We start from the raw sequence: 27,928 nt of genomic DNA, 5'->3' as shown, positions 1-27,928 counted from the left end.
AATCAGCATTGTAAACCTAGCTACTCCATACAAGAACAACAGACCACCTAGAAAACCAGTGGTACCTCCGCAAAGGATCGCCAACATGGACAAAAAGAGGAAAAAACCAAGAGCTAAGTGAAGTGCCACCTGGCATTTGTGACGTGTGTAGTGAAATCCTCCGTGGCAGGTTCCTCCACTATCGGGCAAGCCCAGTCATCTGGGTTGTCAAACTCAGTTTGGCCCACTGCCTGCTGCTTGCCTTCTTTGCTACCTGCGTCCAGCTGCGGGTCTGACGCGTCCATCATGCCACTTTCCACTGCCTGCGTGTCATTCTGTGGTTCCAATTCCTCATGCAGGCTGCCAGCGACGGCCTTCCCATTTCGTTTGTTCCGACCACCATGACCTCCTTGCGCTTCTTCCTTGTCTCTGTTTCGACTCGGTCCAGCTCTGTGCATCTCGTCCATGGAGAAGGTCATCGGGATACTCTGCTCTGCTTCCTCAGAGAAGGAGACGGAAATAGTGGCGACGATGATCGGTCTATTGAGAGAGCTTCTGAATTGGAATTGCATGGTATGGGGGGTATGATGCAAGGGCAAAGGGAAGGGAGCAGAGCGCATAGCCTCCGCACCGCTGCCTGAGCAGTGAAGGCCTTCTCTACCACGGCCACTTCTTGTATTTGGATAGTGGGGATTTTCCGCCAAGGAAGATGGTGAGTCCGAGATACTTCGCTGCCTGGCCTGAGGCTGAGAGCTTCCACCCCACGAGCAGCCTCTTCTGCTGAGCAAACGGTGGTGAACCATGGTGGAATGAAGAGCAAAGAGAGCGTCAGGGTAAGCGAAGGGGGGATTGATAGGGTAATTGGGCACAGATGAATCCGAAAGCTGGAGAACGGGTGCAGAATTGAAGAGAGTTGTTTGGGAGAGGTAATGGGCCTTGCCCGAAACAAGGCTGTAAACAGACCTGTAGCGTCGCCCTGTTCTGGTTCTTTCAATATGCACTGCTACCTGCAGAGGACGGGCACAATGGATCAAGGGAAGAATGCCTTGTTTATGAGCGGGCTTCATGGTTAAACAGAGTATGGTTCTGCCTTGGCTGTAGCGGGTAATTAATGTCGTCTGCAAGGTGCTATGAGGAGTATTAATTTTGTGCTTGGGAAGATTGCCGAGAGCCAAGTGGCCAGCCCGTTCGCCGTCATCTCGTCTTCTCATCGCAAGCGAATTAATGGTCACCCACATCCGGGGGATGAGCTTCCTGTTGCACCAAGTTAGTGTAGATATGCAGTTGATTCTGGTCATCAATGATGTCGAGCGGTCCATAGTGAAGGATCCGGTCTTGATCTGTCCCAATGTTTGCTAGAAGATCAACAACTTTGTTACAGTCCCTTTTGACATGAATAAAAGTTATTGCTTTTCTGTCTTTTATCCATTTCTTTATTGTTTCAAGCCTGGTCATTAGTCTCCAACTGTTGACAACACGTAAGGCAGATCTTCCTTGTTGTATTTGAGTAGCCATATTGATGAGTATCTGAGTATCCCCTTCTATTAGGATTGGATAGAGATTATGTTAGTCAACAAGCTTCATACCTTGCCACAAGCCTTCTAGTTCTGCGGAGTTGTTCGTATCCCATCCAATGGAGCCAAAAAAGGATAGAGGGGTTGGCCCTCATGATTTTTGAAAATGCCTCCATAGCTTGCTTTTCCCGAGTTGCCTTTTGATGCTCCGTCAAAGTTTAATTTGATCACTCCTGTGGGCGGGCATGACCAATATGAGGGCTTCCTGGTTGTGATGCTGGTTCTGTTGTGAGTCAATTGAACTTGTGGTAGTTGTAGGTTCCAGTTGGCCCATATACTTAATTCCTGTGGCTGGGTTGGAAAGTCCTCGTTGTCCATTGATGCAGGGCGAGAGTTTCCTTGATGTTCTGACAAAGGTTTGTCCATATTGTTTCTAATGGAGTTTGATGATTTTTAAAAATTCGCTTATTTCTTTCCTTCCAAATTGTCCATAGAAGAAGGCCTGGCAGGATGGTCCATAGTTTATTGAGAATTTTGCTGTTGTAGGGCGTTGGAGTCCAGTTGCTGATGGTGCTTCTAAGGTCTCCAAGAATTCTGCTTGATCTCTGGCACCTAAATGTGAGCTTCTCCCAGAGGTGATTTGCCATACTGCAAGAATCCATTAGGTGCTAAATACTTTCTTCATTGTTTCGACAATTGGGACAGTAAGAAGGACCATGAAATCCTCTTTTAATTAAGTTATCCCAAGTGAGAATTCTTTGATGATACAGTAGCCATATAAAGGTGGAAACTTTGGGCCAGATCCCTGTGGTCCATATTCGTTGCCAGACGGGATCAATTGGTTCCTGAGATTGGCATAATATTTGGTATGCCTCTTTGGTGGTGTATGTGCCTTTCGGTGTGTAGCCCCATCTTAGAACATCACTTTCTGTATGAACTCTGATTTTTCTATTGGTAAGCTCTTTATGTAACTCTAAATGATACTCTTTCGTGGCTTGCTGTGCTATTTGTCTTGCCAGTTTCCATTGCCTGTATCCTTGTGTATTTCCAGGAGTCCAGAATTGTGCAACATTGTCTGCCTGGTTAATGTTATTTGCATGATGATTTGTTTCTAGTAAGAATGCTACAATTTTGGGTCTCTGCTGCCAAGAGTCCATCCAGAAACGAGTTGTTCTTCCATCCCTTATTTCCCAGAAGCTATGTTGGTGAATTATCTCTTTGTGTTGCTTGGCCACGTTCCAGATTAAGGAACCTATGGGTGTAGTCGCGATTCTGATTAGCTCTTGTTGCAGTCTATTGTTAGCATACTTTGCTGTCCATAGTTGCGCCCATAGCTTCTTTGGACAGGAGACCCATTACCACCAGATCCTGGCTCCCATCAGAATATTGCTTTGTTCAGGATCTCTTAAGCCGGGGCCACCCTAATTTTTGGGCTTGCAGACTTTATCCCATTTGACTAGAGCCCACTTTCTGTTTTGTCCTGTGGCACCCCATAGGAAGTTGCGCTGCAAATTATGAATTCTTTTCAGAACCCACTTCGACGCTGCAATCATTGAGAATAGATAAAGGGGAATAGCTTGAAGAACAGCTTTGATCAGGACTAGTTTGCTGGCCAGATTGAGAGTTCTATATGTCCAAGATACTAGCCGGTTTTCCATTTTCTCAATGAGTTGATGCCAAGATGAATGCTTTAAAGCTGAGTCTATAAGAGGGGCGCCTAAATACTGGGACGAAAGCTTGGCTTGAGAGAAACCAATGATGCGAGTGATGATTCTTTGGGTGGATATAGGAGTATGGAAGAAAAAGATCTGAGATTTGGAGGTGTTGATGGTGGTGCCCAAGGCGTCTGAGAATGTATCTAGAATAGCTTTGAAGGTCCTGGCTTCTTGTACAGAGGGGTGACCAAAGAGCATATTGTCATCAACAAATTGTTGATGGGTAATGGCAGGGGATCCATGGACAGAGATTCCTCTGAGATCATTGGATTGGACTGCTTGTTTTATGATACGCCCTAGACCTTCAACCATGATTACAAAGAGGAAAGGGGACAGCAGGTGACCTTGACGAATGCCTCTGGAAGGGTTATAAGGTTTAGAGGGGATACCATTGACAAGAGCTAAGCAAAGAGGGGAGGATATGAGAGACATTATCCATTGAACCCAAGTTGGACAGAAGCCGAAGGCTTTTAACATCTGACTTATGTATGTCCAGCTGAGTTTATCAAAAGCTTTGGAAAGGTCGATTTTCAGCAACATACCTGCTTGTTTGTTCGATTTGAGCGAATGAATGGTTTCATGGGTTAGAATTATACCATCCAGAATTTGGCGACCTTCTACATATCCAGATTGCTCGGGAGATATGAGTAAAGGAAGGAGCGGTTTGAGGCGATTGGCTATGACTTTCGAGATAATTTTGTAGATTACATTGCAGAGGGCAATAGGCCTGAACTTCTCTGGAGTGCTTGGTTGAGCAACTTTGGGAATAAGGGCGATGAAGGTAGAGTTGAGCGAGGGGAGTAACCAATGCATTTCTCTTGATTCCTCTACTACCTTCCAGACATCTGCTTTAATAAGATCCCAGAAATGATGATAAAAGTTGGATGTGAAACCATCAGGTCCTGGTGCCTTCCCGCTTTGAGCTGATTGGACCCTTCTTCAACTTCTAGAATTTTTACTGGTCGCAGTAGAAATTTATTGTGCTCCTCCGTAATGAGTTTAGGTATGTGCTGTAGGATATCATTGATGGCACTTTGTCTATCAACGGGTTGTTCTTGGTGAATAGTTTGGAAGTGCCTTGTCAACTCCTTCTCTATGTCTTCCTGTTTTTCCAGTTTGTCTCCTTGAGGGTTTTGAATATGTGAAATTGTATTGTACATTCTTCTTTGTATTGTTGTGCTGTGAAAGAACTTCGTATTTCGTTCCCCTTCCTTGAGCCATCTGATTCTTGATTTCTGTCGCCATAGTAGTTCCTCTTGTTTTCCTCTTTCATCTAGCTGAGATAGAAGTGTTTGTTCCTGCTTTGCATACTCCTCTGTTCTGCCTTCAAGTATGATTTTTTGCTGAAGTTCGGTCATACTCTGCTCCAGGATTTTTTTCTCTTGGAAGATGTTGCCAAAGGTGGTATGGTTCCAGATTTTGATTTGTTTTTTGATATGTTTCAATCTTTGCTGAAATTGGTACATAAGTGAGCCTCCGTTGGGAATAAAGCTTTCCCAAGCATCTTTAACCATAGTATTAAACTCAGGATGGGTAAGCCAGAAAGCTTCAAATTTGAATGGTTTTCTGTTGGAGTTTTCTGTATTCTTCCATTGTAAAGAAATAGGCCAATGATCCGAGCCAGCTAATGGAAGGATAGAGGCACTTATATCTCCACCAAGATGGAAAAAATTGTCTGAGAGTAGGAACCTGTCCAACCTGGATGCTATTTGGTGAGTACCTTCTCTTTTGTTGTTCCAGGTGAATATTCCATTGTCAAAGGGTGGATCCATAAGACTATTGTGTTGTATATATGCTTTGAACTCATTGCTTTCTTTGTCCAGCTTTCGTCTGCCGCCCTTTTTTTCCTCCAACTGTGTTATCATGTTGAAGTCTCCTCCTGTTATCCAAAGTGGATGGGCTCTTGGAGCGTTGAGGATCTGCAATGTTTCTAATTGCTTTATCTTTTGCATACTTTCCTGAGGGAAGTAAACATTAGTTAGATGTCCATGTATGTTGGTGCCAATCAGGTGGAACATGGCTTGAATGAAATAGTGTGAAGCATGGATATTTGTTAGAGAAATATACTGGGAGCTCCACGCTATGGCTAGTCCTCCTGAAGCACCAGTAGCGTCGACTATCGCAACTTGACAGCCCACCCAGGCTTTGGAGAGAATTGGTTCTAAGGTACTGGCACTGCATTTTGTTTCTTGCATGAAAACAATGTGTGGTTGTTCTTGCAGGATCATGTTCTTCAACATTCTGTACTTCCTGGGACCATTAAGTCCTCTTACATTCCATGATATGAGCTTCATGGTTGACTGTTTGGTAAGGATCGGTAATACTTATTCAACTTGGAGCATCTTCCGGACTCCACTAGCATTTCTCCAATTAATATGGTATGTTGTAGATCTGTCTTTCTACCTCTTTTCTTTCCATCTTTAATAATGTGTTTCCCATCCCATTTGCCTCCTTGTTGGATGCCCAAAGTATTGTGCTGATGCGCCCTTGAGAGTACTACTTCCAATTTTTCCAGTTGCCTGTCCGGTATTAAGTTGAAATCTTTTCTTTTGCAGGCCTGCTCTGGAGTTAAGATGTCTACCCCCAGGGCATAGCTTTCTGGATCCTCTTCCATTGAACTTTGCTGATTTCCCTCATCTTGGTGTGTTGATGGCTGAGAAGGTTCTGTCTGAGTATCATCTATGTCCATGTTTTTTTCAAACCCCAAGGCTTTGTGAATAGTAGGATTGGGGTGAGGATGCCAATCCGAGGTCGGATTTTCAGAGGGGATGGTCTTTCCTGAATGACTGGTGGTAGCTTGGGTAGGAATAGGGGACAGAGGTTTGGAAGGAGCAGAGTGAGGGTTTTCTGGCCTGGGCTCTTCTGAATCAAGCTGTTCTAGATTCGTCAGAATATGAAAGCTGTTGATGGAGGAGGGCATGGCCGAAGATGGATCTAAATGTTTGTGTGCTAATGGGGGCTTTTTGTTATGCTTTTTCCTGCTAGATACCTTGGTGAAGCCTTCTGGATCTGAATTGCCATCTGAGTTTGAGGATTTAGGCAGAATATTTAAGGGGCAGTCACGAAAGAGGTGACCATGGGTATGGCAGCGCTTGCAACGAAAGGGTACATGTTCATAGTCAAGGGGCTGAATCCATTCAAAATCGTCGTGAAGAAGACTTACCGTGTCTGGTAGCTCATTGCCAAGCTTCATGTAGACGCAGATCCTCACATAAGATGTGTATCTCCGGATCTTAGTTTCCTCTGCTGCCTTTATAAACTCACCGAGTCCTCGTCCCAGTATTCTAGAGGAAGCGAATACAAGCGAACCCAGACTAGCGCCCAACTGAAATCTTCCTTGTCAGGGTTGAATCTTTCGACCCAGTCACGCAAATACAAACCTGCTGCGTTGAAGAAGTAGGGTCCTCCATCTAAGATCCTATTCCGGTCTTCAAGGCAGTGGAGAGTGGCAGTGAAGAAGCCTTTAGGTCCCAGCTGTAGAGTTACATGACCCTTGGGCTTCCATTTGGAGGAGATCCAGCCTTGCAGAGCTTTTTCATTAGGCCAGAAGCCTATAAATTTGCCAATCAGGGCATGATCTTTCATGTATTGTATTTGTGCATTGATCCTGTGACTCGACAGCTCGATCTTGGGCCTTTCCATAGCGATGCGCTTACATGTGTTCGATGAAGCCTTTGTCGGCTTGTCTGGCGACGTTGGTTTATCCAGTTTCTCATGTTCCACGTCTTCTAGTCCATTCTCCTCCGGATGCTACGCAGGCTGTGTTTCTTCTTTCTCTGCTGTTTTAGTTTCATTATCAGTATGGTTTCCCTTATTGTGCATTTTTGAGGAAGGCGCTGATGCCTCCCCCATTGGACTGCTCATTGTCCTTTGCTATCAGAGTGCCAGCGTAGAGCTAACAGATCTGTATCTGGATGTAGCGTTGTGTGCTCAGACTGTGCGCCGTAGAAAGGTCTGTCAGGAACCCTAGTTCCTCAATGTGTCGCAGCAGAGCCCAACCAATAATATTTTCAATTTATTAAAAGATGAATAAAATAATTATTATTTTTCAAAAATATTAAATTAAAAAAAAATTAATTAATAAAAAGAAAAAAAATTATAATTTTGTAAAATGTATAGATAATAATGATGATGATGATTAAAGCCTATTGAGAATAGTAAGATTTATTAGAACTTAAAAAAGTTGAAATTTTTTAATATATTATTTTTATGATTAAAGAGGAGGGAGAGAAGCGTTACTAGATCACTATAGTGTGGAAGATGTTTTGGAAATGGGAACAAATATGAGTAAGAGTCCGCAAATCCAAGAGAAAGTTCTTTTCATCTTCAACCTTTTTAGTATCACACAATTAACATATTCTTTCATCCCATGGTGTTTTGAGGATAGACCAACACCTTGTTTCACTTAGAAGCTCATGGGAGTTAGTTCTTATCTTTGCAATGTTCATTTTCTTCTTAGGACTAGTCAAGACAAAGAGATAATTTTGGTTAGTGAGAGTGTGGTTGATCACCTCCTTATAACACCTCAGCTTCATTTTCCCCTCTAGCTCCTTAGCACCCCACAATTTGTTCTTAAATTTGAAAGTAATAATATTTTTAATATTATCTTTTCTCTCCAAGATGATCTCCTCCTTTAAACCCCAATAGTCTATGCCAACCAAGCTTGAGCCAGAGGTGGGGTTTTTGCTATAGTTAGAAGCAATTTTGGGGAACCTCTTAGTTTCCATGTTGTAAAGCTTCTTCATATACATGAGAAAGCGCAACATAGCCATGCTTTTAATGGGGAAGATTAGCTTTAATAAAAAATATAAGATAATTGGTCTAAATACCTTTAAGAAAGATGAATTGTTATTTAAAATATAGTAGCTGCTTATCTCACATCTTTTTAAAAGATAAATACTTAAAAAAAGCTTCAATAATTTTCTTTTTAAATACACAACAAATTAAAATTTGTTAATATTTCTAAATTATATTTCAAAATAGGAATACTTCACACTTTAAGTTAATATAATAAAAAACTTATTTTAAATTTATATAATAATAATAATAATAATAATAAACTTATTTTAAATTTATATAATAATAATAATAATAATAATGATAATGATGTTGTTGGTGGTTAATATCTTAATTAAAAATGAATAAAATTATTAATATTAAAAGAAAAAAATCAAAATATTTAACTAGGATAGGAGTGGAATATCATTATAATTTTAAAAATAAAAAATAACTAAAATACTTTTGAAGAGGAAAGAATTATTATTTTCAATATAATTATTTTTCTTTTTTTTATAAATAATAAATTAACATTCTTATTTAATAAAAAATTATTTCATTTACATATTTTTAAATTTTTTTTTTTATAAACTATAATTCATATTTTATAAACCATTTTAATTTATTAGTATCTTTAAATTTTCTTATAGATAATTTTACATATATATATAGATATATTTTTATACATATTAATCATGTTTTTTTATATAATAAAATAATTTGTCATAATAATAAATAATAACTGGCGTGATCTATATTAAAATTGAGTTTTAGGAATTTTGATTTTTAAATAAATGAGTGGACAAGATTTGATTTAAAAAAAAATGAGTTTGAAGAATTTTGATTTTTAAATAAATAAGTATACAAGATTTGATTTCAAAATCCAAAAAACGATATGAAAAATATTTTGATAAATTTTCACTTTTAGATAAAAAATAAAATATTTAATTTAAAAATAATTTATTTCACCACCTATCACATTCCATACCTTCGGAGGATTCGAACGCTTAGGTGGACATGGAAGCGTTGGATGCTATAATTGACAACTTCGTCCTCATCTTCAAATGACTATAAATTTTGTAATCTATATTCTTGTAATCTTTTTTTTGGTAAAGTTAGGCATTCTTCATTCTAGATGACAAAACAAAATTACAGCATACTAAAGTTCAGGTGGCGGGTCTGCCCGCAGGAAACCAGACCGCTACCTTTTGGCCTTGAAACCTGACCTAAATTTGAAAATGTTTTTCTCCTTTTTTCTATAATAACCATGTTTTTGTCTATCACTGACTAAGCTAACGAAAGGAGCATGACTTAACAACCAGACACAGTTATGTTTTATCAACATTTAAAACAAAAAGAAAAGACTCAGCTTAGCAACTCCTCGTCCGACGAGTTGACTGGGGCAGGCGTTGAGGTGCTGGTACCAGGCTTCAGCTGCTTCTGCTCCATGGCCCATTTTAGGTCCAACAACATTTGTTCCATGTTCTTCAGCAACAAATGGTTTCTTGCTGCCTGGAATTGGACGGCCGTGATCTCTTTCAGGAGAGTATTCTTGATATTATCCGCTTCTTTCGCTAGCTGGCTTTTGAGATGCTCCTCAGCCTGCTTGCGTTCCTTGTCCTCCTCTTCACGGATGGCTTGATTCACCTCCCTAGCTCGGCCAACCACATGTTTCATAATTCAGTAATGCTGAAGCGTTTTATTGAACAGGGAGTTTCTGCCTCTTGTGGTTCCTGGGCCTGGGATCAGATCCTCCCAATCTTCGCGGGGGATTTCTTTGTTATCACTGATATCCCGCAGCTCTCACTCCCACCCATTGATTTGGGTGCGGATCTCCAGAGGAATCCCGACCATGTACGCATTTATCGTGTGCATGGTCTTTTCAGAGTCGGGCTTCCTGCCCCTTTTGCTCGGATGGCTATTGGTGCCATCTTCCCGGTTCTTTGCAGATTTAGCCTTCCTCGATGCCATCTTGCCACGGACCTGGGACTTTGAAATTGTATGAGCTTTTCTACCTATCACAACAGAAAACCACAAGTTAGTGCTATTGAGGTGAAACGCTGTCATAATCCACTCGCTGACCATCTCGGCTTCAGCATGGCTGGTACTCTACACCCTTAAAACAACACTCCTAGCGAAGCAGCTTAAGACATGCCTCCCTCTCTCATTAACCCAAGGAAATCTGCGCCAAACAGTGTGGCGAAGCGCAGCAAACCGAGCCATCTGGTGAGGATAGCTTCTGTGTTGAGAGCCACGGAAGAAATCCAGGGAACAGATATGGCCGGAGCTGCGGTACCCATCTTGAAGCACGACGAGACCCAACAAAGTCCCCCTCGCCTCCCATCTCTCTGAATAGGAACCAGAACTATCGCCATGCAAGGCCTCCCCTGCTCTAGAGAGAAAGAGGAGATTCGACCGAGTGCTGGGAAGGCCACTATCAGTTCTACTACTGATATTCTGCTCACTGGGGCGGAACATTTCTGGAAAAATAAGGATAACGTAATTGCTAGCTAACATAACGCCTGGAGGACAGGGATGATAGAAAACATACCACCTTTTCTTGCTAGAGCCGGGGAAGGGGCCTGGTCGCAGGGTCACGCTGTCACCTTTCCGCTTTTTTTCATGGTTCTTACCTAACTGTATGAGCATTCCCTCTGCCTCCTCAAGCATATGGTTGTTATCTACCTGCTGTCCTACCAACCAGGCCTCCACTTTGCCATTTAATTTTTTGACTAACAGCCCTGTATCCCTATCTCGGGATGGGGCATGACTTGACTGACCTGCTTTATGCGTTATTACTCCAATATTCTCCCAGCTGCTCCTACCGTAACCTTTCTGTACTCCTTGTTCCACCTGTCGTCCTTCCTCTATCAATTATCCCGACTTCCCAAGCTAACTCCAGATCCTTCCTTGATGATGTTTCGTGTCTCGCTTCTTCTCCATTCCCTCGACCTGTCCTACCTTGCCCCGTCATTTGCCCGATTCTATCATTCCTATAACTGCTGTCCTTTCCCACGGATGCGCTGTCCGTTCCCATTCACTGTGATCTTTCCCCACAGCTGCTGCGTGTCGCCTGATCTTGGCCGTTCGCCTCGGGCCTACCTTTACCACCTTTATTGATGTCAAGAAATTGTTGGAAGCAGTCTCTCTCCTCCGGGAGCAGTTGAGACAGGCCTTCACTGTCGATCCCTTTGCCTCGATTCCGACTGCCCCAGTTCGCAAGCCAGTCCGCCGGTTTTTTTCTAGAACGTTTAATGTGAGACGGAATTAGGTAGTTAATTCTGGATAGGAGATTCCCGATTTCTCCCACAATCCATGTCGTTCTCCAGCTCTTACTGATTTTGTCTGCTAGTTGTTGCTGCTGTAGTTTCCTGACCATGTCTACCACCAACTTCGAGTCTCCCTTAATTTGGAGTCTCTTGAAATTAGCCTGTAAAGCAATTTCTAGGCCTCGTTTCAAGGCATGCAGTTCGGCTTCGTTATTCGAGGCTTCCCCGCAGTCCATCGCAAAGGTTTGCAGGGTTTTGCCCCCAGCGTCTCTGAAGAATCCCCCAATGCTAGCCTCTCCCGGGTTATGTTTTGCGGTGCCATCGAAATTAAGCTTAATGAATCCCTACGGGGGATGGCGATACTGGTTGCTTTCAGCCACTTCCCTGATCTGGTCTGTTCTTTTGACACCCCCATTTAACAAAGTCTAGTTTACCTCAAGTCTTTTCAGGATTGCCTCCTCAATTTGCGACGCCTGCCAATCTTCGTCCTTCCAGCTTTCCGTTAGGATTGTTTCACGTATGTTCCTGGTGGTTTGTTCCCATATGGCTACTGGGGATCTGGATTCCGCTTTGAAGATTGCCCCATTCCGTGCTTTCCAGATGTTCCAGAGTAGGAATCCGGCAGAAAGGAGCCATGCACGATTGACCACCAGATTTTGGTAAGGTTTTCTCGGCCAGTTTATTATGGTGTTTACAATGTTCTGGTAATTTCTGTGGCAGCACTCAAACAATCTGAAGTGACTTTCCCACAAGAAATTGCTGACTGTGCATCGGTTCATTAGATGTTCCATAGTCTCCTCTTGGGAATTGCAGAGTGTGCAGCGGGATGGACCTTGGCGCCCCTTCCTTTGCATCTGGTCCCAGGTAATTGCTCTGCCGTGCAGTAAAGTCCAAACAAAGAATGAAACTTTCGGCCAATGTTTGATTTTTTCGTAGATTTTTCCATTGTTTGGTTTCCAGCTGTTGATTTTGATTGACTTTTTGGTAGTAGGCTTTTGCTATTGAGAAATTACCTTGAATTCGTTTACCTCATCTAAGAATGTCGGACCCTGTTTTCCTTGCTACTTTACGAGATGCCATCTTTGTGTAATACTCGTTCCATCTGTCAGTTTCTAGGGCCCCTTCCCAATCCTCTTTCTGTTTCCAATTGCGCCTACCCTTCTTCGTCTGATTTCCAGAAATTTCCGACGGTTGTTGCCTCAGCCTGGGACGTGAAAGCATGGATGTCGTGAAGGTTGTCCTTATGGATGAGTCTTTTGCGTTGCTACCATGATTCCTCCCAGAACCTGGCCTTGTCCCCTACTCATATTTCCCAAAAGTTGTGATTCCTTATCAGGTCTTTGTTGCCCCTCGCCAGGTTCCAGATTGTTGAACCTCTAATCTCCGTCTCACTTCTCAGTCTTCCTTCGGGTTCCCCTGCCGCATCGTATTTTCTTTCCCATATCACCTTCCACAGGTCAGGGCCGCCCTGAGTCCAGCTCCACCAGAGCTTTGCACCTGTTAGCGCTCAAATCCGCCTCAGGCTGAGGAAGGAAAAACTCGAGGCCACATCAAACCAAGCTCAGCCTCGTAGCTAGCCCTACGAGGACAGGAGAGGGCTCTCTCCGGGTCTATCTCGGTAAAAGGTTTTCAAAAGGGACTGAGATGACCAATAAGGAATACTGATTTTAGGCTAGTAAAGAGATAGGAAAGTTTGTTTTAGATTTTTGAGTTTTTTGTTGGAGAAATGGGAAAACCAATTTTGGGTGCGGGGATTGAGGTCAGATTTTTGCAGAGATCGAGTTGGGGCGAGGTAGGCAATAGTCTTGATGCCTTTGATCAGGTGTATGGACGGATCAGAATGACAAGGAGTTGAAGAGGGCAAAAGAGAATATGGATCCTCTTCAAACTGACGAAAACATGGAAAATCAAACAAACTTAAAGGCAGAGCATAACAATCTATGGATTCTACCTTAACACTTCATTTGTTCAATTGCAGAAGATGAAAGAAGGAAAATGATACACATTAACAACTTACAATTACAGAAAGAAACACACCATCAACACACAAAGCCACAAGGATCCCAACAGGTGCTGCAAAATCTCTGATCTTTCCTTAGCCAAAATATGAAAAATATGTACAATAGTGTCCAAAATCTTCCCAAGAGTCCAACCTGTGCTACTGAATGAAAATTTACATATATAGACCAAGCTAACCTCATTCCCTAACCTCTAGGGGTCGAGCTCCTCCTTCTAAGAGCAGTTTCAACAAATTCTAAACATGGAGCAGGAATCTAGGTGACCAAAACAACCTGCCTCTAAAAAGAAGGAAACTGATTCATTACATTAATTGCTTGCTAATTTGTGAATGAATCATCTAGAAGAAGGTAGATAAGTTCCATGTTACCTTACCTACATCAAATTACATCATGTTGGGTCAAAAATTACATCAAGGAGTGAAACTGGTGAAAACTGGCCGAATTCCTGAGCTGGAGGATGAAAACTGGACCAAAAATCCCAATGCGTAGCGCACCTTTCAGTCTGTTTTTGGGGCACTTCGTGACATCCAAATTGAGCTCATGATAGCTCGTTGGAAAGCCCTAGATGTCTACTTTCCAACCCAAGTAGAATTTTCCAATTTGGAGCTCATTTGCCCCAACTACCCCCCCCCCCACAAAAAAAAAAACTGCATTCTCCCAGAAGTACTTCCTACTGTTGCAAAAGGTGGCAGCAAGGTGGTTTTCATGGTGTTTTTAGGCCTTTTGATCATCCAGAATTTGATGAAATGTCTTGGCAATAACTGAGCATGCATATTTCATCATGACAAACCCAAAAATATAAGGTTTTTCTCCAGCAAGTGCCCCAATCAAAAGCGAGCGCGCGGGTGCGCTACCCATTGAGCGGAAAAAACTGTTTTTTGAGACCAAAAATTTCAAAATGACAAAATTTTCTCCGAATTTGCTCAAATTCGGAGCGAAGACCCTCCATCATGTGTCATGCTCAGCCAGTGAAGCCTCGGCCAAAACTCGAAGCGGATTTAGCCTCTTTCGCCGTTTTAGTGCTTTGCTCAACCTCCTTTGCAAAATCTTCATTTTTGCTTTGCAAACATGCATGCGAGCCCAGTAATGATTCTTCATGTGACGAAGCAAGTATTTGTCTCTATTGGCCTTCGCCAACAACCCCTCCAAATGTCGGTTGACCTTCTCAAGCAAAAATTGCCGCGCAACAGGTGTCAAATCACCCGGTCTTTTACGGGCCAACCTACGGTCTTCACGGATTCGTTGCAGCTCTATAAGTGTGTGCTCATCCTCTAACTGTTTATTGCACTGCTCCAAGTATTTGATCCGACATTCTGCCTTCAGCAACTTCTCATTCAATCTATCAATCTCGGTCTTTTGTTTCGAGCTAGGAGAGCTCCTATCCACATCACTCAATGCAACATCAATATCATGACCACCGGAATGGCCCTCCTCGTAAATTGGCTCCTTGCCTCTGTCCTGAACCTGTACCTGTACTGAAGAAGAAGGCGAGACCCCTTCCACACTATGTGGAGATAATACTCGCCGTGTAGCTGCAAATAAGGCCCTGTGGCCTCGCTGATATGTCACACATGCTCTAGCGCTGACATGTTCAGTCTCAGGAATGTCAAACTGATGTGAAGGCCCTCCCTCATCACAAACAATCTCGGGAGGTGACTGTGGCACTGTGAAAAAGTCGCAATAAATGAAATCCTCCCAAGTAATACCTTGCTGTGCCAACTGATGAACCACTACGATCTTGATCAGCGCATAATGATAAATACTCCTGTGCTGCTGTGCTGGGGTCTTCCTTTGTACTAATACAACCATCCTCTCTATGTTGCGAAACATGAAGTATGGAATGTTCATCAGACGTACCCTTGTAAAATGCATCAACAAACAGACATGGTACGCATAAAGACGGGAGAATCTTCCCTCACAACTGAAGTACCGAATGATGAGCTTCATCAAGGGTGCAAACTGATCATTCAGGTACTGGAAAAGAAAAACTCTGCTCAAGTGCCTCATATACCCAGGTTTGATGTATGGCTCATAATAGGATTTCTCTAGTTGTTGACGTTTATTCCATTGCTCTCCAATAATTGGTATCCCGGTGGCCTCTGCAATAGTCTCTGGCGACAGAATGAAATTAACTCCAGCAAGGTTTACATGACCATCATGTAAATGTAGAATAAACAAGCGAGCTAATTCACGATGATGGTGAATTTGTGAATTAGCTCACAATAGTGATAGCATGACTGGTGGCAAAAACAATCCATTGCAAGCGGGCAGGCCTGCAATTGAGCTAAAGAAGTGGGCTCTTCTCTGAGATGCTTTCCACCCTTGCCACCTCTGCAAGACCTCCGAGGCACATTGCCCTCTATTGTGGAATCACTGTCATTCTCCTGCTCATAAACTGAATCTGTGTCTGACATGGCTTTGAAAACACAATGACTGCAATATATAGGAGGTCTGCAATATGTAGGATGTATGTTGTAGCTGTGGTGAAATCACAATTTCAATGCATGCTAAAAAACCAACCGAAACATCATAAGACTTATGCCATAATGGACATTCTGTTTTGGTGTATTGGGCATAAAACAGTCATAAGGACAGTTTGACAAATGGACCAAAATATGAAGCGTTGTTGGCTCAAAGCTTACAAATGGGTATGAGGCTATGTTCCACCAAGGGAGAGCAGAAAAATCTTCACCCATCATCCATAAACACCCTTAAGGAAGATTTGGTGAGGCCTAGGGTTTCATTTGTTTTTTACACTCAACACATCACACCTCTCTTCAAACACACTATAAACAATATCAAATTGATTGAATCGGTCATAGAACACCTACTTGCAGATTTGGAGGCAATTAGACACGATATGGGTGCATGAATATAAAGAAATTTTGTGCTGAACTGAGTGCGTAGCGCACTATCCCAGTGCGTAGCGCACAACCTGATGCGTAGCGCCCGTGTATTTTTACACTGGCCGCGCTAACCCAATGCGTAGCGCACTGCCCGGTGCGTAGCGCACACCTCCAACGCGTAGCGCACCCTCCAAAACTGTCCACAGGTATGTAACTCGCGGTTTTGGCCTTCAAACGCTTAGACACGATGTTGCTTTGGGAATTTGTGTGCAAATGGACTTGTTTTCCCTTTTTATAAGTAAACAAAATATCTCATTTGATTTAAATTGATTTCAAAAACCCACTTTGTAAGGTTTGGCACTTTTCAATTTTGGTCTTTAATACAACACTGCTTTTTGATTCTCTCATGCTTTTCTGAGGTATGGACTGATCATTTTGTTGATTTTTGTAGGGATATGGCATTTGGCTTTGGAGAAGATCAGAGACTTGCTCTGAAACCTTTGAAATGACATAAATACAGTTATTTACAATAACAATTTTTAGTTCCAAAACAAAGTTTTGGACTAAAAAAGTTTTAAAATGCTCTATGGAAAAATTATTAAATAAGAGTCTTTTGACATCAACCTCATGGCCTACAGGCTTGTTTTATGTATATGCAAAGGACTGACAACCCTAGACTCTAGGACACTTTTATGACAATGAATACATGATTATGGACTTCAGTGATTTTTGAGAAAATTTGTTTTTCATTAACCCTGCAGGGACAAACATGAGGAAACACAAAACAACCAGACCCCCTCGTCAGTCAATGGCATGCCCCTAGCGGAATGCAACGAAGTGGAACAAGCAAGACACCTAAAAATGATATGCAAAAGCAAAAAGATCTCTGACGGAGGGCTGTAAGGACCGACTCTAACAGCACCCATGACCTGGTTGAGGACGAAGGGGTATCGAAGCCCTAAACCGCCTTCTTTGGGGAGCCGACTTAGCCACTCCCATGAAATTAAGGCCCACTTTCTGGACTTGGTGGTGCCCTGCCAGAGGAATTTCTTGAACATAGCGACCATCTTTTAGCTTGCTATCTTTGGGATAGCTTGGCACAAGATTTGGTAAATTGGCATAGCCTGGAGAATAGCTTTCAGAAGGATTAGCCGGCTTGGGGCATTCAACGAGCGAAAGGTCCAATTTTCCATCTTATTTCAGATTTTTTTGATTAGAATTTCCCAGTTGGCCGTCCTTTATTGATGCTCATGCAACATAATGCCAGGTATTTTGACAGGAAGGTTTCGATGTTGAAGCCCAGAGTGTGCGCTAAGAATCTTTGGGCAGCCTGCGGGGTGTTGAAAAAAAACACTTTCGATTTGTCCTTATTAATCTTCATCCCAGAAGCTTTGCTGAATTCAGATAAAGTTTTGATGACTCCTTGGGCCTCTTTCAGTGTGGCTTGACCATATAGCATCACATCGTCTACGAATTGCTGGTGCGGAACCGGTATATCATTCCCGCAAATTTGAAGTCCCTTTAGCTGATCCCTGGAGACTTGAGCCTTAACCAACCGACCCAGGCCTTCCACAGCTAGGATGAAGAGAAAAGGAGACAGGGGATCTCCCTGCCTGAGCCCGTGGGAGGGAGTGAAGGCTTCGGAGGGGGTGCCATTTAACAGAATTGACATCACGGGAGTACCAACCATGGATAAGATCCAGTTTATCCATCTTTGGTCAAATCCATAGCCTTTAAGAATGCTTTCCAGATATCCCCAGCTAAGGTGGTCAAACGCCTTAGCCAAATCAAGTTTGATAAGCATACCTGGGGTGCGGGAGTTTTTCGAGGAGTGAATCACTTCCTGGGCCACTATGATGCCATCTGTGATCTGCCGCCCTTTGACAAAGCCTGTTTGCTCTGGAGTAATGAGATCCGGTAGGATTGGCTTTAGCCTGTTTACCATGACTGTTGCTAAAATTTTGTAAACAACATTACATAGGGAGATGGGCTTGAAACCCTGCGGTTCCTCCGAGCAGCCATTCTTTGGGATTAGAGCCAGGAAAGTGGCATTCAGGCCCTGGTGCATGCGCTTTGAACACCTGGATTCCTCCACTATGTCTAGCAGGTCATTCCCCATAAAACTCTAGGCCGCCTAGTAAAACTCAATGGTGAAGCCATCAGGACCCGGGGCCTTAATTTTCGGCATTTTGTTAACTACCTCTTCAAGTTCTTCCTTGGTGATTACCCTGAGCAGAGCCAGATTTTGATCTCTGGAAACTTTCTTAGGGATATGATGGCAAACCTTGTCTATGTCCTCAGATCTGTTGACATTTGGTTCAGTGAGAATGCCTTTGAAGTGTTCCACCAAGAGTTGTTCTATTTCTGTCTACTGCGTCACTCTGTTTCCCTGACTATTTTTCAAGGAGAAGATTCTGTTGTGCCGGCGATGACTTAGCATTGCTTTATGGAAGAATTTTGAGTTTTTCCCCCTCCTTTAACCATTGGACTCGAGATTTATGCTTCCACAGAATTTCCTCCTGCTTTCGCCTTTCTTCCATTTGAGTGATTACCCTGCCTTCCTCCTCAGCCAGCTCTTCATTTTGACCTTCCGAGATGATTTGCTGCTGTATTCTTTCCAATCTGGACTGGAGTTTGCCTTGCTCCTGCTGAATATTGTCGAATTCTTCCCTGTTCCACTTCTTGATTTTGCTCTTGATTTCTTTGAGTCTGAGCTAAAAAGAGTGCATTTTGCTGCGGCCTTCCTTTCCACTCTTGCTATCCTGCCACCAGCTCCTTACTTTGTCTAGGAAATCAGGAGCTCTAAGCCAGAAGGACTTGAACTGGAAGGGCCTCTTTTTATTCGGATTGTTCAAGGCTATTTCGAGCTTTATTGGCCAATGGTCAGACCCTATTGAGGGTAGGATAGAGGCTTCGTAGAAGATGTCCAGCCCAATTATGTGCTCTGAGATTAAAAATCTGTCCAATATTGATGCAATTTGTTTGGTCCCACCTCTTCTGTTATTCCAGGTGAATTTCCCGTTTATAGTTGGGATATCAACCGCCCTTAATTCTGTTTGAACGTATTTGAATCTTTCCATCTCCAGGTCTTCTATGCTTATTCCACCTTTTTTCTCGTCTCTAGAAGTGATTAAGTTAAAGTTGCCTACCAGGATCCATCTCTGCTCCTGGTGCATATTTTGAGCTTTGCCAATTGATTGAGAAATAGACCTCTATCAGCATGGGTATGGGGCCCGTAGATAGCCGAGATTGCCACCCATTCACTTTGCCCTATGAGCCTGAATCTCCTTGTCAGGATTCTTGGCATTCCTGTCCACCTGTCGGTTAGGACTTCTGCTGGATTCCAAATAATTGCTATCCCTCTTGCACTCCCTTTGGCATCTATAGTTACATGTTCATATCTCAGTTTTATTTTATTAAGAATTTCCTCCGTCTTCTGGCCTGAGATTTTAGTTTCTTGGATAAGCATAATTTGAGCTTTGTCCTTCTTCAGTCTTGCCACCAGATGTCTCTGTTTTCCTTTGCTGTTTAAGCCTTTAATATTCCAAGATGTCAAAATCATTGGTTAACTTGGGATAGGTTTTGGAATACCGCTGATAGGAGGACCACTCTCCCTGTATTGACTAACATTTCTCCCATGATTTGGATAGAGTCCTTAAGGTTTTTTCTTCCTCTTTTTTCCCCCCCTTTACCTTGTCCTTGCTGATCAGGTCTGCTTTCCTGTTGGGTCTCTTGGAGTTCTTTTGGTGAGGCTTTGCCTTTTCCAAGTTTTGCTTTATATTGCTGGAAGGTTTCCGCATACAACCTCTTTTGTTCTTCCGGAATAAACCTCTCATCCAGGTTCTTCCATTCGTTCCGAATTTTTCTTAAGACTACTTCCTCTTGACTTAGTTCTTCTTTGATGTTCTCTTGGTCTGTCTCCATATGTTCGGCTTGTTCTTCTTGTTCCTTACCTTTCTCTGTTGGCTCGCTCAGGGCTTTCCTTTTTGAGTGGTTTCTTTCGCTACTCTCACTACTGTTTGACCCCTTATCCTCTTGATTTTCCATGGGTTGGTCTTCCTCTTCATCCTCTACCTACAGAACTGCAAAGCTGTTTGGTTTCTCTGGGGCTGATTGTTTTTCCTTCCTTCCTTTCTGGGGGGTTTCCTTGTTTACTTTCCTTTTGTTTTTCACCTCTTAGTATTCCTCCTGATCTGTTGGCTCTCTCTTTTTTTTTGCAGGGGGATTCTACTTTCTTCTTCCTCTCGTGTTATCAGGCATTCCTTTGCCAGATGTCCATGGAAATGGCACCTACGGCACCTAAACGGGATGTGTTCATAGTCTATGTTCTGCTGCGAAACATCTTCATGATATTCAAGTTCTATTGTGTCTGGGATGGGGTTTGCTAGGTTCATATAAACACAGATCCTAGCATACGAGGTGTATCTTCCTTTCTTCATGGTTTCTGCTATTTTCACGAAACTGCCTATTGAGTTTCCTATCCCCTCCAAGATTTTCAGGTCCCAGAAGTCTATGGGGAGCCCGAATAAGCGAACCCAGACAGGCACAGCTAGAAAGGTTTCTTTATCAGGGTTGTAGCATTCTTCCCAAAAACACATGAACAAATCGGCATTGTAATAGAAATACGAGCCATTTTCAAATACCTTTTCCTTATCTTGTAGGTTAAAGAAGATTACTGTGAAGAAGCCTTTCGCTTCCAGCTTGAGCTCGATGTGGCCTTGGGGCTGCCATTTTTGCTGGATCCACTTGGGAAGATCTCTTTCCGACGGCCAGACTCCTACGAACTTGCAGATAAGGGCATGATCCCTCATATAGCTTCTGTACTTTTCCAATTTATTCGCTGGAATCACGAATCTGGGTCTCTCCGCTGCACATGGCAGGCACTTTCCTCTGCGGCCTGTTTGCCAGGAAGTTCCTAGCACTGGTCCTGCACTCTTCCGTTCCTCTATCTCTTGGCTACTCTGTCCCTCTCCTGCCACCATATCTCGATAGGAGGGGAGCTCTCCCCTCCTGACATCTTCTATCATACCGTTGTTGCCTGGTTCTCTGCCAATTTCTGCTGGTTCGGGTTGCTGACGGCCTTCTGGCCCTTCCTTTGCGCTGCCCCAAGGGTTTCACCGCCTTGCCGCCATTAGGTTTTTTTTTGCATATCTCCTCTTCCTTAGATCTTTAGGTTTGAATAAAATTGTTTATATTCCTGTAATCTTGATTACCCTTTGCTTTTGCTAAATAAACTACACCCGCAATCCAGATTGGTTAGCAATTTTATGTTAAATTTCTTTGAAAATGTGATCAATTCACTATGTAAACCCTAATCTTCAATGGTAAATATTTTTGTTCATATTTACCATTATCTAATTCTAGGATAAATATTTTTATGTATCTATTGAATGCCATTTATAATTATACCCTAATCTTCAATGGTAAATATTTTTGTTCATATTTAGGATTATCCAACTTTTATGTATATATTGAATGTCATTTATAATTATAGTAAATATTTAATAATTTAAAAATAGAGACATAAGTTATAAATCTTTGAGTGGTAGAGACATAACTTACAATTTTTTCGGTGGGATAAATTAGGTGGTTCTAAAATAAATATTTATATCTATTTATTAATAGCTTGGATTAATATTTTTATGTATATGTTGAATGTCATTTATAATTATAGTAAATATTTAATAATTTAAAGATAGAGACATAAGTTATAAATCTTTCAGTGGTAGAGACATAACTTATAAATTTTTCGGTGGAATAAATTAGGTGTTTCTAAAATAAATATTTCTATCTATTTATTGATAGCAATTCAAGTTTAGAGCTGAAATTTGGGTTACAATTAATATTTCTATATAGTTTTCTTTATAATTTTTTATTTATTTTATTATAAGTTTTGAAAATTTTAAGTTTTTATTGTAAGCTCTGAAATTTTATATAAGTTTTTTCTATCCATATAGTGTTGAGGGACAAACATGTTGATAATTACAAATTGTTTGTGGGTTAGGAGGCCTCAAATGCATAATGCAAGATATCAGATACAATATGGATGACATTGTGGTTCGACTAAACAAAATAGTGCGCGCTACATCAATTCATACAATATGGATGACATTGTGGTTCGACTGAACAAATTAGTGCACCCTACATCAATTCAGATTCATACACTGATTCCACAGCTCCCCAAAATGGTGAAACGATCCCTTCATATTCATATACTGATTCCACAGCTCCCCAAAATGGTGAAATGATCATTGATGCCACACCAAACAACATGTTCAGTGGCCATCCTCTCGAGACCATTCAGTGATCATCTTGATGAATGATTTCTACTTGTGCACTTCCATCACTATCCGAGTTTCTATTCTGGGCTATCATGTTTTCTGGTTCTCTTATGTTATGTTTGTTTCCATTTTCGTAGTATGTATGTTTCACCAGTGGTTAACCTTGTGTATTGCTTATATCTACTAGCCAATACTTATGGTCTTTGTTGAAAGTAGGGGTAATTGTTACTCTTATTTTTGTGTGGATATTGACTTTCAGTTATTGAAGTTAACAATATGCTACAAAGAACACCAGTTGTAAATTTTTGTTTTTGAATATCAATAGAAATCATGGTCAGATATTATTGAAAAAAAATAGAAATCATGGTTAGATATTACAAAAAAAAAGTATGTTCATGATGTTTATGGGTTTATAGAAACACTCTTATTTATGATTAATAAATGTAGTTGATATCAACTACATTGATTAATGTGGTTGTACTAGCTTGTAAGAGTTACAGAAGGAGATAATGATATGGGGGAGAAATGGGGTTTGAGGGATTTGATAACGTTAGCCACTAGCACTATCTAAATGTATTTAAAAATAATATTTTTATTTTTAAATAAAATTTTGTTAATGAATTTTTTAATTATTATTTTTCGTTTTTGGTTGGTATAATACAATAGATTTTACAATGATTAATTAATTTATCTTAATAAAAAAATTGAATTACAAAATATAAAGTTTATATTTTGAAATGAAAATATTTTTTTTTTTTTTAAATATATTAATTTTATTTATTTAACATTTGATTGGTTCATTTCAGTTTGCTTTTATTCTGCAATGATGATTGACATACAACCTTCAACATAATAATTAGTGTGTCTTGGTTCTTCTAGTGTCAATTCAACGTAATTGGTAAGGTGACTGCGTTGTTAATATTGTTAATAGAAACAAAGTCGTTTATGGGATTGCTCGGACGGTCAAAAATCCAGTAAAAATTTTTCAAAAAATCTTGTAGATGCAATGTTTGAATCATGTTTTTGATGGTGGAAATGGATTCAACATCATCAAAAACCCCTAGGGCACCTAAAATTATGAAGTTTGATAGCTTTTACTTGGATTTCCATAACTTTCAAGACAAAAAAGCATAATCTTTAGACTACGACAATAGAAATGGGTAAGATGTAGTGGATAGCAAATTATTACAAGTGTGTTACATTAATTAAGATGCATCAAAATATTTCACAAGATAATTACCACAACAAACTCAAATTGTTTAAATTTTATACTTATAATTATAGAGTAATAATCATAAATTTAATTAATAATAAATTAATAAAAATATTATTCTCATATCATATTTACTTGTAATAAAATAATAAATTAAAAGTAATGTTAATGCCAAATTAATATAGAATAATGATCCTCTAATTTAATTAACTCCATCCCTTAAATTAACATTAATGCCAAAGAAGGATGATACCTTATGGAAACGGACGAGACGATTGAGAGGCTCTGCAACTTGATCTAGGGATAGGGTTTTGACGTTGGGCACCATGGCAGGATGTGCAGGGGGGAGTGCTACTCCCTCCTACAATCAAGTAGTTACGGATAGAAGCAAGGACATGGGAAAGTAGTGTTTCAAGAAACCTCTAGAGAAGGCAACAGAGGCAAGTAACACAGACATATTGGGAGGAAACAGACCTCATGAATAGGAAGGGGATCAACAGGAAGCTAGTAAGGAAAAGGAGAAAGGGGGTAGCAGTCAAAAACCTACTTCCATAAGGACAACTGGGGTCTGCAAACCCAAGTCGAACATCATTCCTCGGGTCATCTTGAGCGACCCAGCGCTACAAGCACATAGGGATCATATGATGGAATATGCGGTCATATGCAAATTCATGGGGATATGGCTGACGGAGAGGGCACTGCATGTATGGATAAGGAGCCACTGGAAGCCAAAGGGGGAAATACACCTTCATCTGGGATCCAAGGGCTTCTTCACAGTAGTATTCACAAGCCTAGAGGATAAAGACAGAGTGTTTGAAGGAGGACCATATTTCTATGTTGCTGCAGACCTCTACATGCGTCCATGGATGATAACTTTGTCCCAGAACGTGAGACATTTACATCAGTACCAGTACGGATTAGACTATACTCCCTTCCTCTGGATTATTGGCTATCGGAATCTCTGAAAACAATAGGCAACAAACTAAGGCATTTTCTAAATATCTCAGGTGCGACTATGAAAGGAAAATACACCTCCTTCGCTCGGATATGTGTGGAAATGGACTTATCTGGAGCACTTCCGGACGCGATAATTTTAGAAGTATATGATGAAGAATGGGTGCAGGCGGTGGACTATGAGCACATCCCATTTAGGTGTCGTAAATTCCATGAGCATGGGCATCTATATAGAGATTGACCAACAAACAACATGGAGAGAAATGTGAAAACCACTGTGGATAAAAATCCTGAGGCTTTTACCAAGGTTGGGGGCAAAGGGAAAGGCGGAAAGAGGCCGCAAAATAAGATCAATGAGGAAAGACAACTGATCCACAATAGCTTTAAGATCCTAGAAGAAGAAGAAGGTAACAAAGAAACAAACCAGGAAATGGAGGACATTATCACTGAGAAGGAAAGGGATGACAACATGGAAGATATCATAGAAAATAGCGAACAAAAGAATGATCTGCCAAACATGATGGAGATAAATAGGGACCATGAGATGACTCCAAGTGATGCGGGAACGGAGGACCATGAACTACAGGAGATTCTAGATAGGGAAAATCTAGATCTAGAGAAATTTCTGGAACAAGGGACAACCAAAGGAGTGGACTCCCTACCAAAAGAGGAATATGATAGGGTTCAATAGCTCTTCCTATGGAGATCACAATCGAAGGGAACTGGAGTCAAAAGAAATCATGAAAGCTAGGAGCATAGAGGGGTCAAAATGATGGAGGAGACACAGGCACAATCTCCAAAGAACCCAGGTAGGAAAAGAGGAAGAAAAATACAGAAGGAGTTGCTGAACGAATGTGGGAAACTATTGATTAACTCAGGTAAGATGAAAGATCTCACCAGTTACTCCTTTACAAACCTTTCTTAATGAAGCTCACAACTTGGAATATTAGAGGCCTAGGAAATAAAAGGAAACAAAGAAATCTCAGTAATTGAATAAAAGAAGAAAAAATAGATATGGTTTTTATTCAGGAGACAAAATGTTTGATGGATAAGATTAGAGAAATTCATAATAAATGGATATTCAAGTATGAGTATCTAGAAGTCAAAGCAAAAACTCAGCGGGGGGGATTCTCATGCTGTGGGATCCCCAAAAATTTGTAATCCTGGATGCTGAGGCATCTAGGAACTATCAACCTTTAGGTGATAAGGAGATATACATGATCAAAAATGTCTATGGACCTCAAAAGCAAGAAGACAAACTCAAGCTTCTCACCTTCCTTGAGGAACTAAGAGCAAGGCACCCCAATATGCCCTGGATCATTGCAGGAGATTTCAATATGATAAGATCCAGAGAAAAAAGGAGGTATCAGACAACTAGGCAGAGACTCCATGGCCTTCCAGAACCTCATAATGAACATGGGGTTAGTGGACATTGAAACAATAAATGGGACCTTCACTTGGAACAACAAGAGGGGAGGGGCTTCACAAGTCGCCTCTAAACTAGATATATTTATTATCTCAGAGGACCTCTTTCTCTTCGGCCCTGCCATGACAACTTTTATTCTTCCCTTTGGAGGTTCGGATCATTGGCCTGTACAGCTAGAAGCCACTTTTATGGGTACACCAAGAAACAGACCTTTTAGGTTTGAGAAGGCCTGGCTCTCTCACCCTGAATTCACCAGTGATATTGACAAATGGTGGAGAGAGGATCTAAACATTCAAGGCACTAGAATGTTTCTGCTCCAACAAAAACTTAAACATATCAAATCCAGGCTTAAAGATTGGAACAAAAAGGAATTTGGCAATATCTTCAAAGCCAAAAGAGAAGCTGAGAAGAAACTCCAGGAGATCAATTAGATCAACATCACAGAGGGCATTACCGAGGAGTGAAAAAAGCTAGTTGATTTTTTGCAGGAAGAATGGGAATATCAGTGCTTGCAAGAGGAGATTTTCTGGAGACAGAAATCAAGGATATAGTGGATTAGAGAGGGAGAAAGAAACACGAAGTTCTTTCATAAATCCACCATGGATCACAGGGCACACAACAGAATCACAAAGCTCAAAGATTCTCAAGGGAGAGAAATCGTCTCTCACAAAGACATGGAATCTATCCTTGTACAACATTTCCTCAGTATTATAGAGGAGCCTCTGGAGGATAGATCCAGGTTCATCAACCATTTCACTCAGTATATCCCTCAGCTGGTTACCAGAGAGGACAACCACAATCTTAACAGGCCAGTGTTGGAAGAGGAGGTCAGTGAAGTGATCAATGAAATGCAAAATGGAAAAGCTCTAGGCCCGGATGGGTTCAATGTAGACTTCTTCAAAGCATGTTGGAAAACAATCAAACAGGATATCCTTGAGGTGGTGGAAGATTCAAGAAGATCCAAAAAGTTTCTGAAGGCTTTTAATGCTTCCTTCATAGCTTTGATCCCAAAACAGGGAAAATCCATGACTCCGGATGGCTTTAGACCCATAGCTTTATGTAATGTGGTGTATAAAATTATTTCCAAGGTGATTGCAAATAGACTCAAGCCCCTTTTACCAGCTCTCATCTCAGAGGAGAAAACGGGCTATGTGGAAGGAATACAAATCCTCAATAACATCATCCAAGCTCATGAGGTGGTACACTCTCTCAAAAGCAACAAACAAGTTGGTATGATCATTCAACTGGACCTAGAAAAAGCCTACGACAAGCTAAGTTGTTCTTATATAAGGGCAGTTCTAAGAACCTATGGCTTCGAACAAAACTGGATAAGATGGCTTATGGCACTAGTTACCACGACTAGTTTCTCCATCCTGCTTAATGGCGCACCTTCAAGACTCTTCACACCCTCCAGAGGTCTCAGACAAGGGGATCTGCTCTCACCCTTCATTTTTGTTCTCATGATGGAAGGACTAGGCAGAGCGATTAAAATGGCAAATGCTGAAGGAAGAATCCATGGTATAAAACTCACCTTGGATGGAGCAGCAAACACTCATCAACAATTTGTGGATGACACCATGCTGCAAGGCATACCCACAATGAGGGAAGCCAGTATAATCAAACATATTTTGAATGAATTTGCTATGGCAGCTGGCACAGAGGTAAGCCTAAACAAATCGAAAGTTTTTTCTTTAACACTGACATTGCTATTCAAAGAAACATCACCATAATTCTTGGGTTTCAAAGGGACCAGCTACCTTCCAAGTATCTAGGCATACCTCTCACAGATAAACCTCTCAGCAAGGAAGTGTGGGAGCCAATAATAAATAAACTTCAGGACAAGATCAGAAAATGGACATGCAGGTCTTTAAATTTGGCGAGGCGCCTTGTGCTCACACAGGCTGTCCTGCAGGCCATTCCCATGTTCATGTTCTCAA

General features: G+C 41.3%; 1 protein-coding gene across 1 annotated transcript; it reads right to left on the bottom strand.

The window, feature by feature from the left end:
- Positions 1–20,286: 20,286 nt before the first annotated feature.
- On the bottom strand, positions 20,287–21,099 carry LOC149214857 (uncharacterized). Its single transcript, XM_089389526.1, has one exon. It carries the CDS (start codon positions 21,097–21,099, stop codon positions 20,287–20,289), a length of 813 nt encoding a protein of 270 aa, XP_089245652.1.
- Positions 21,100–27,928: the final 6,829 nt, after the last annotated feature.

This window comes from Pinus tabuliformis, chromosome 1_1 (assembly GCF_031772625.1).
Source record: "Pinus tabuliformis cultivar Carrire ecotype Pingquan chromosome 1_1, CPIR1, whole genome shotgun sequence".
Taxonomy (NCBI): Eukaryota; Viridiplantae; Streptophyta; class Pinopsida; order Pinales; family Pinaceae; genus Pinus; species Pinus tabuliformis.
This window is presented reverse-complemented; position numbering and strand designations above follow the sequence as displayed.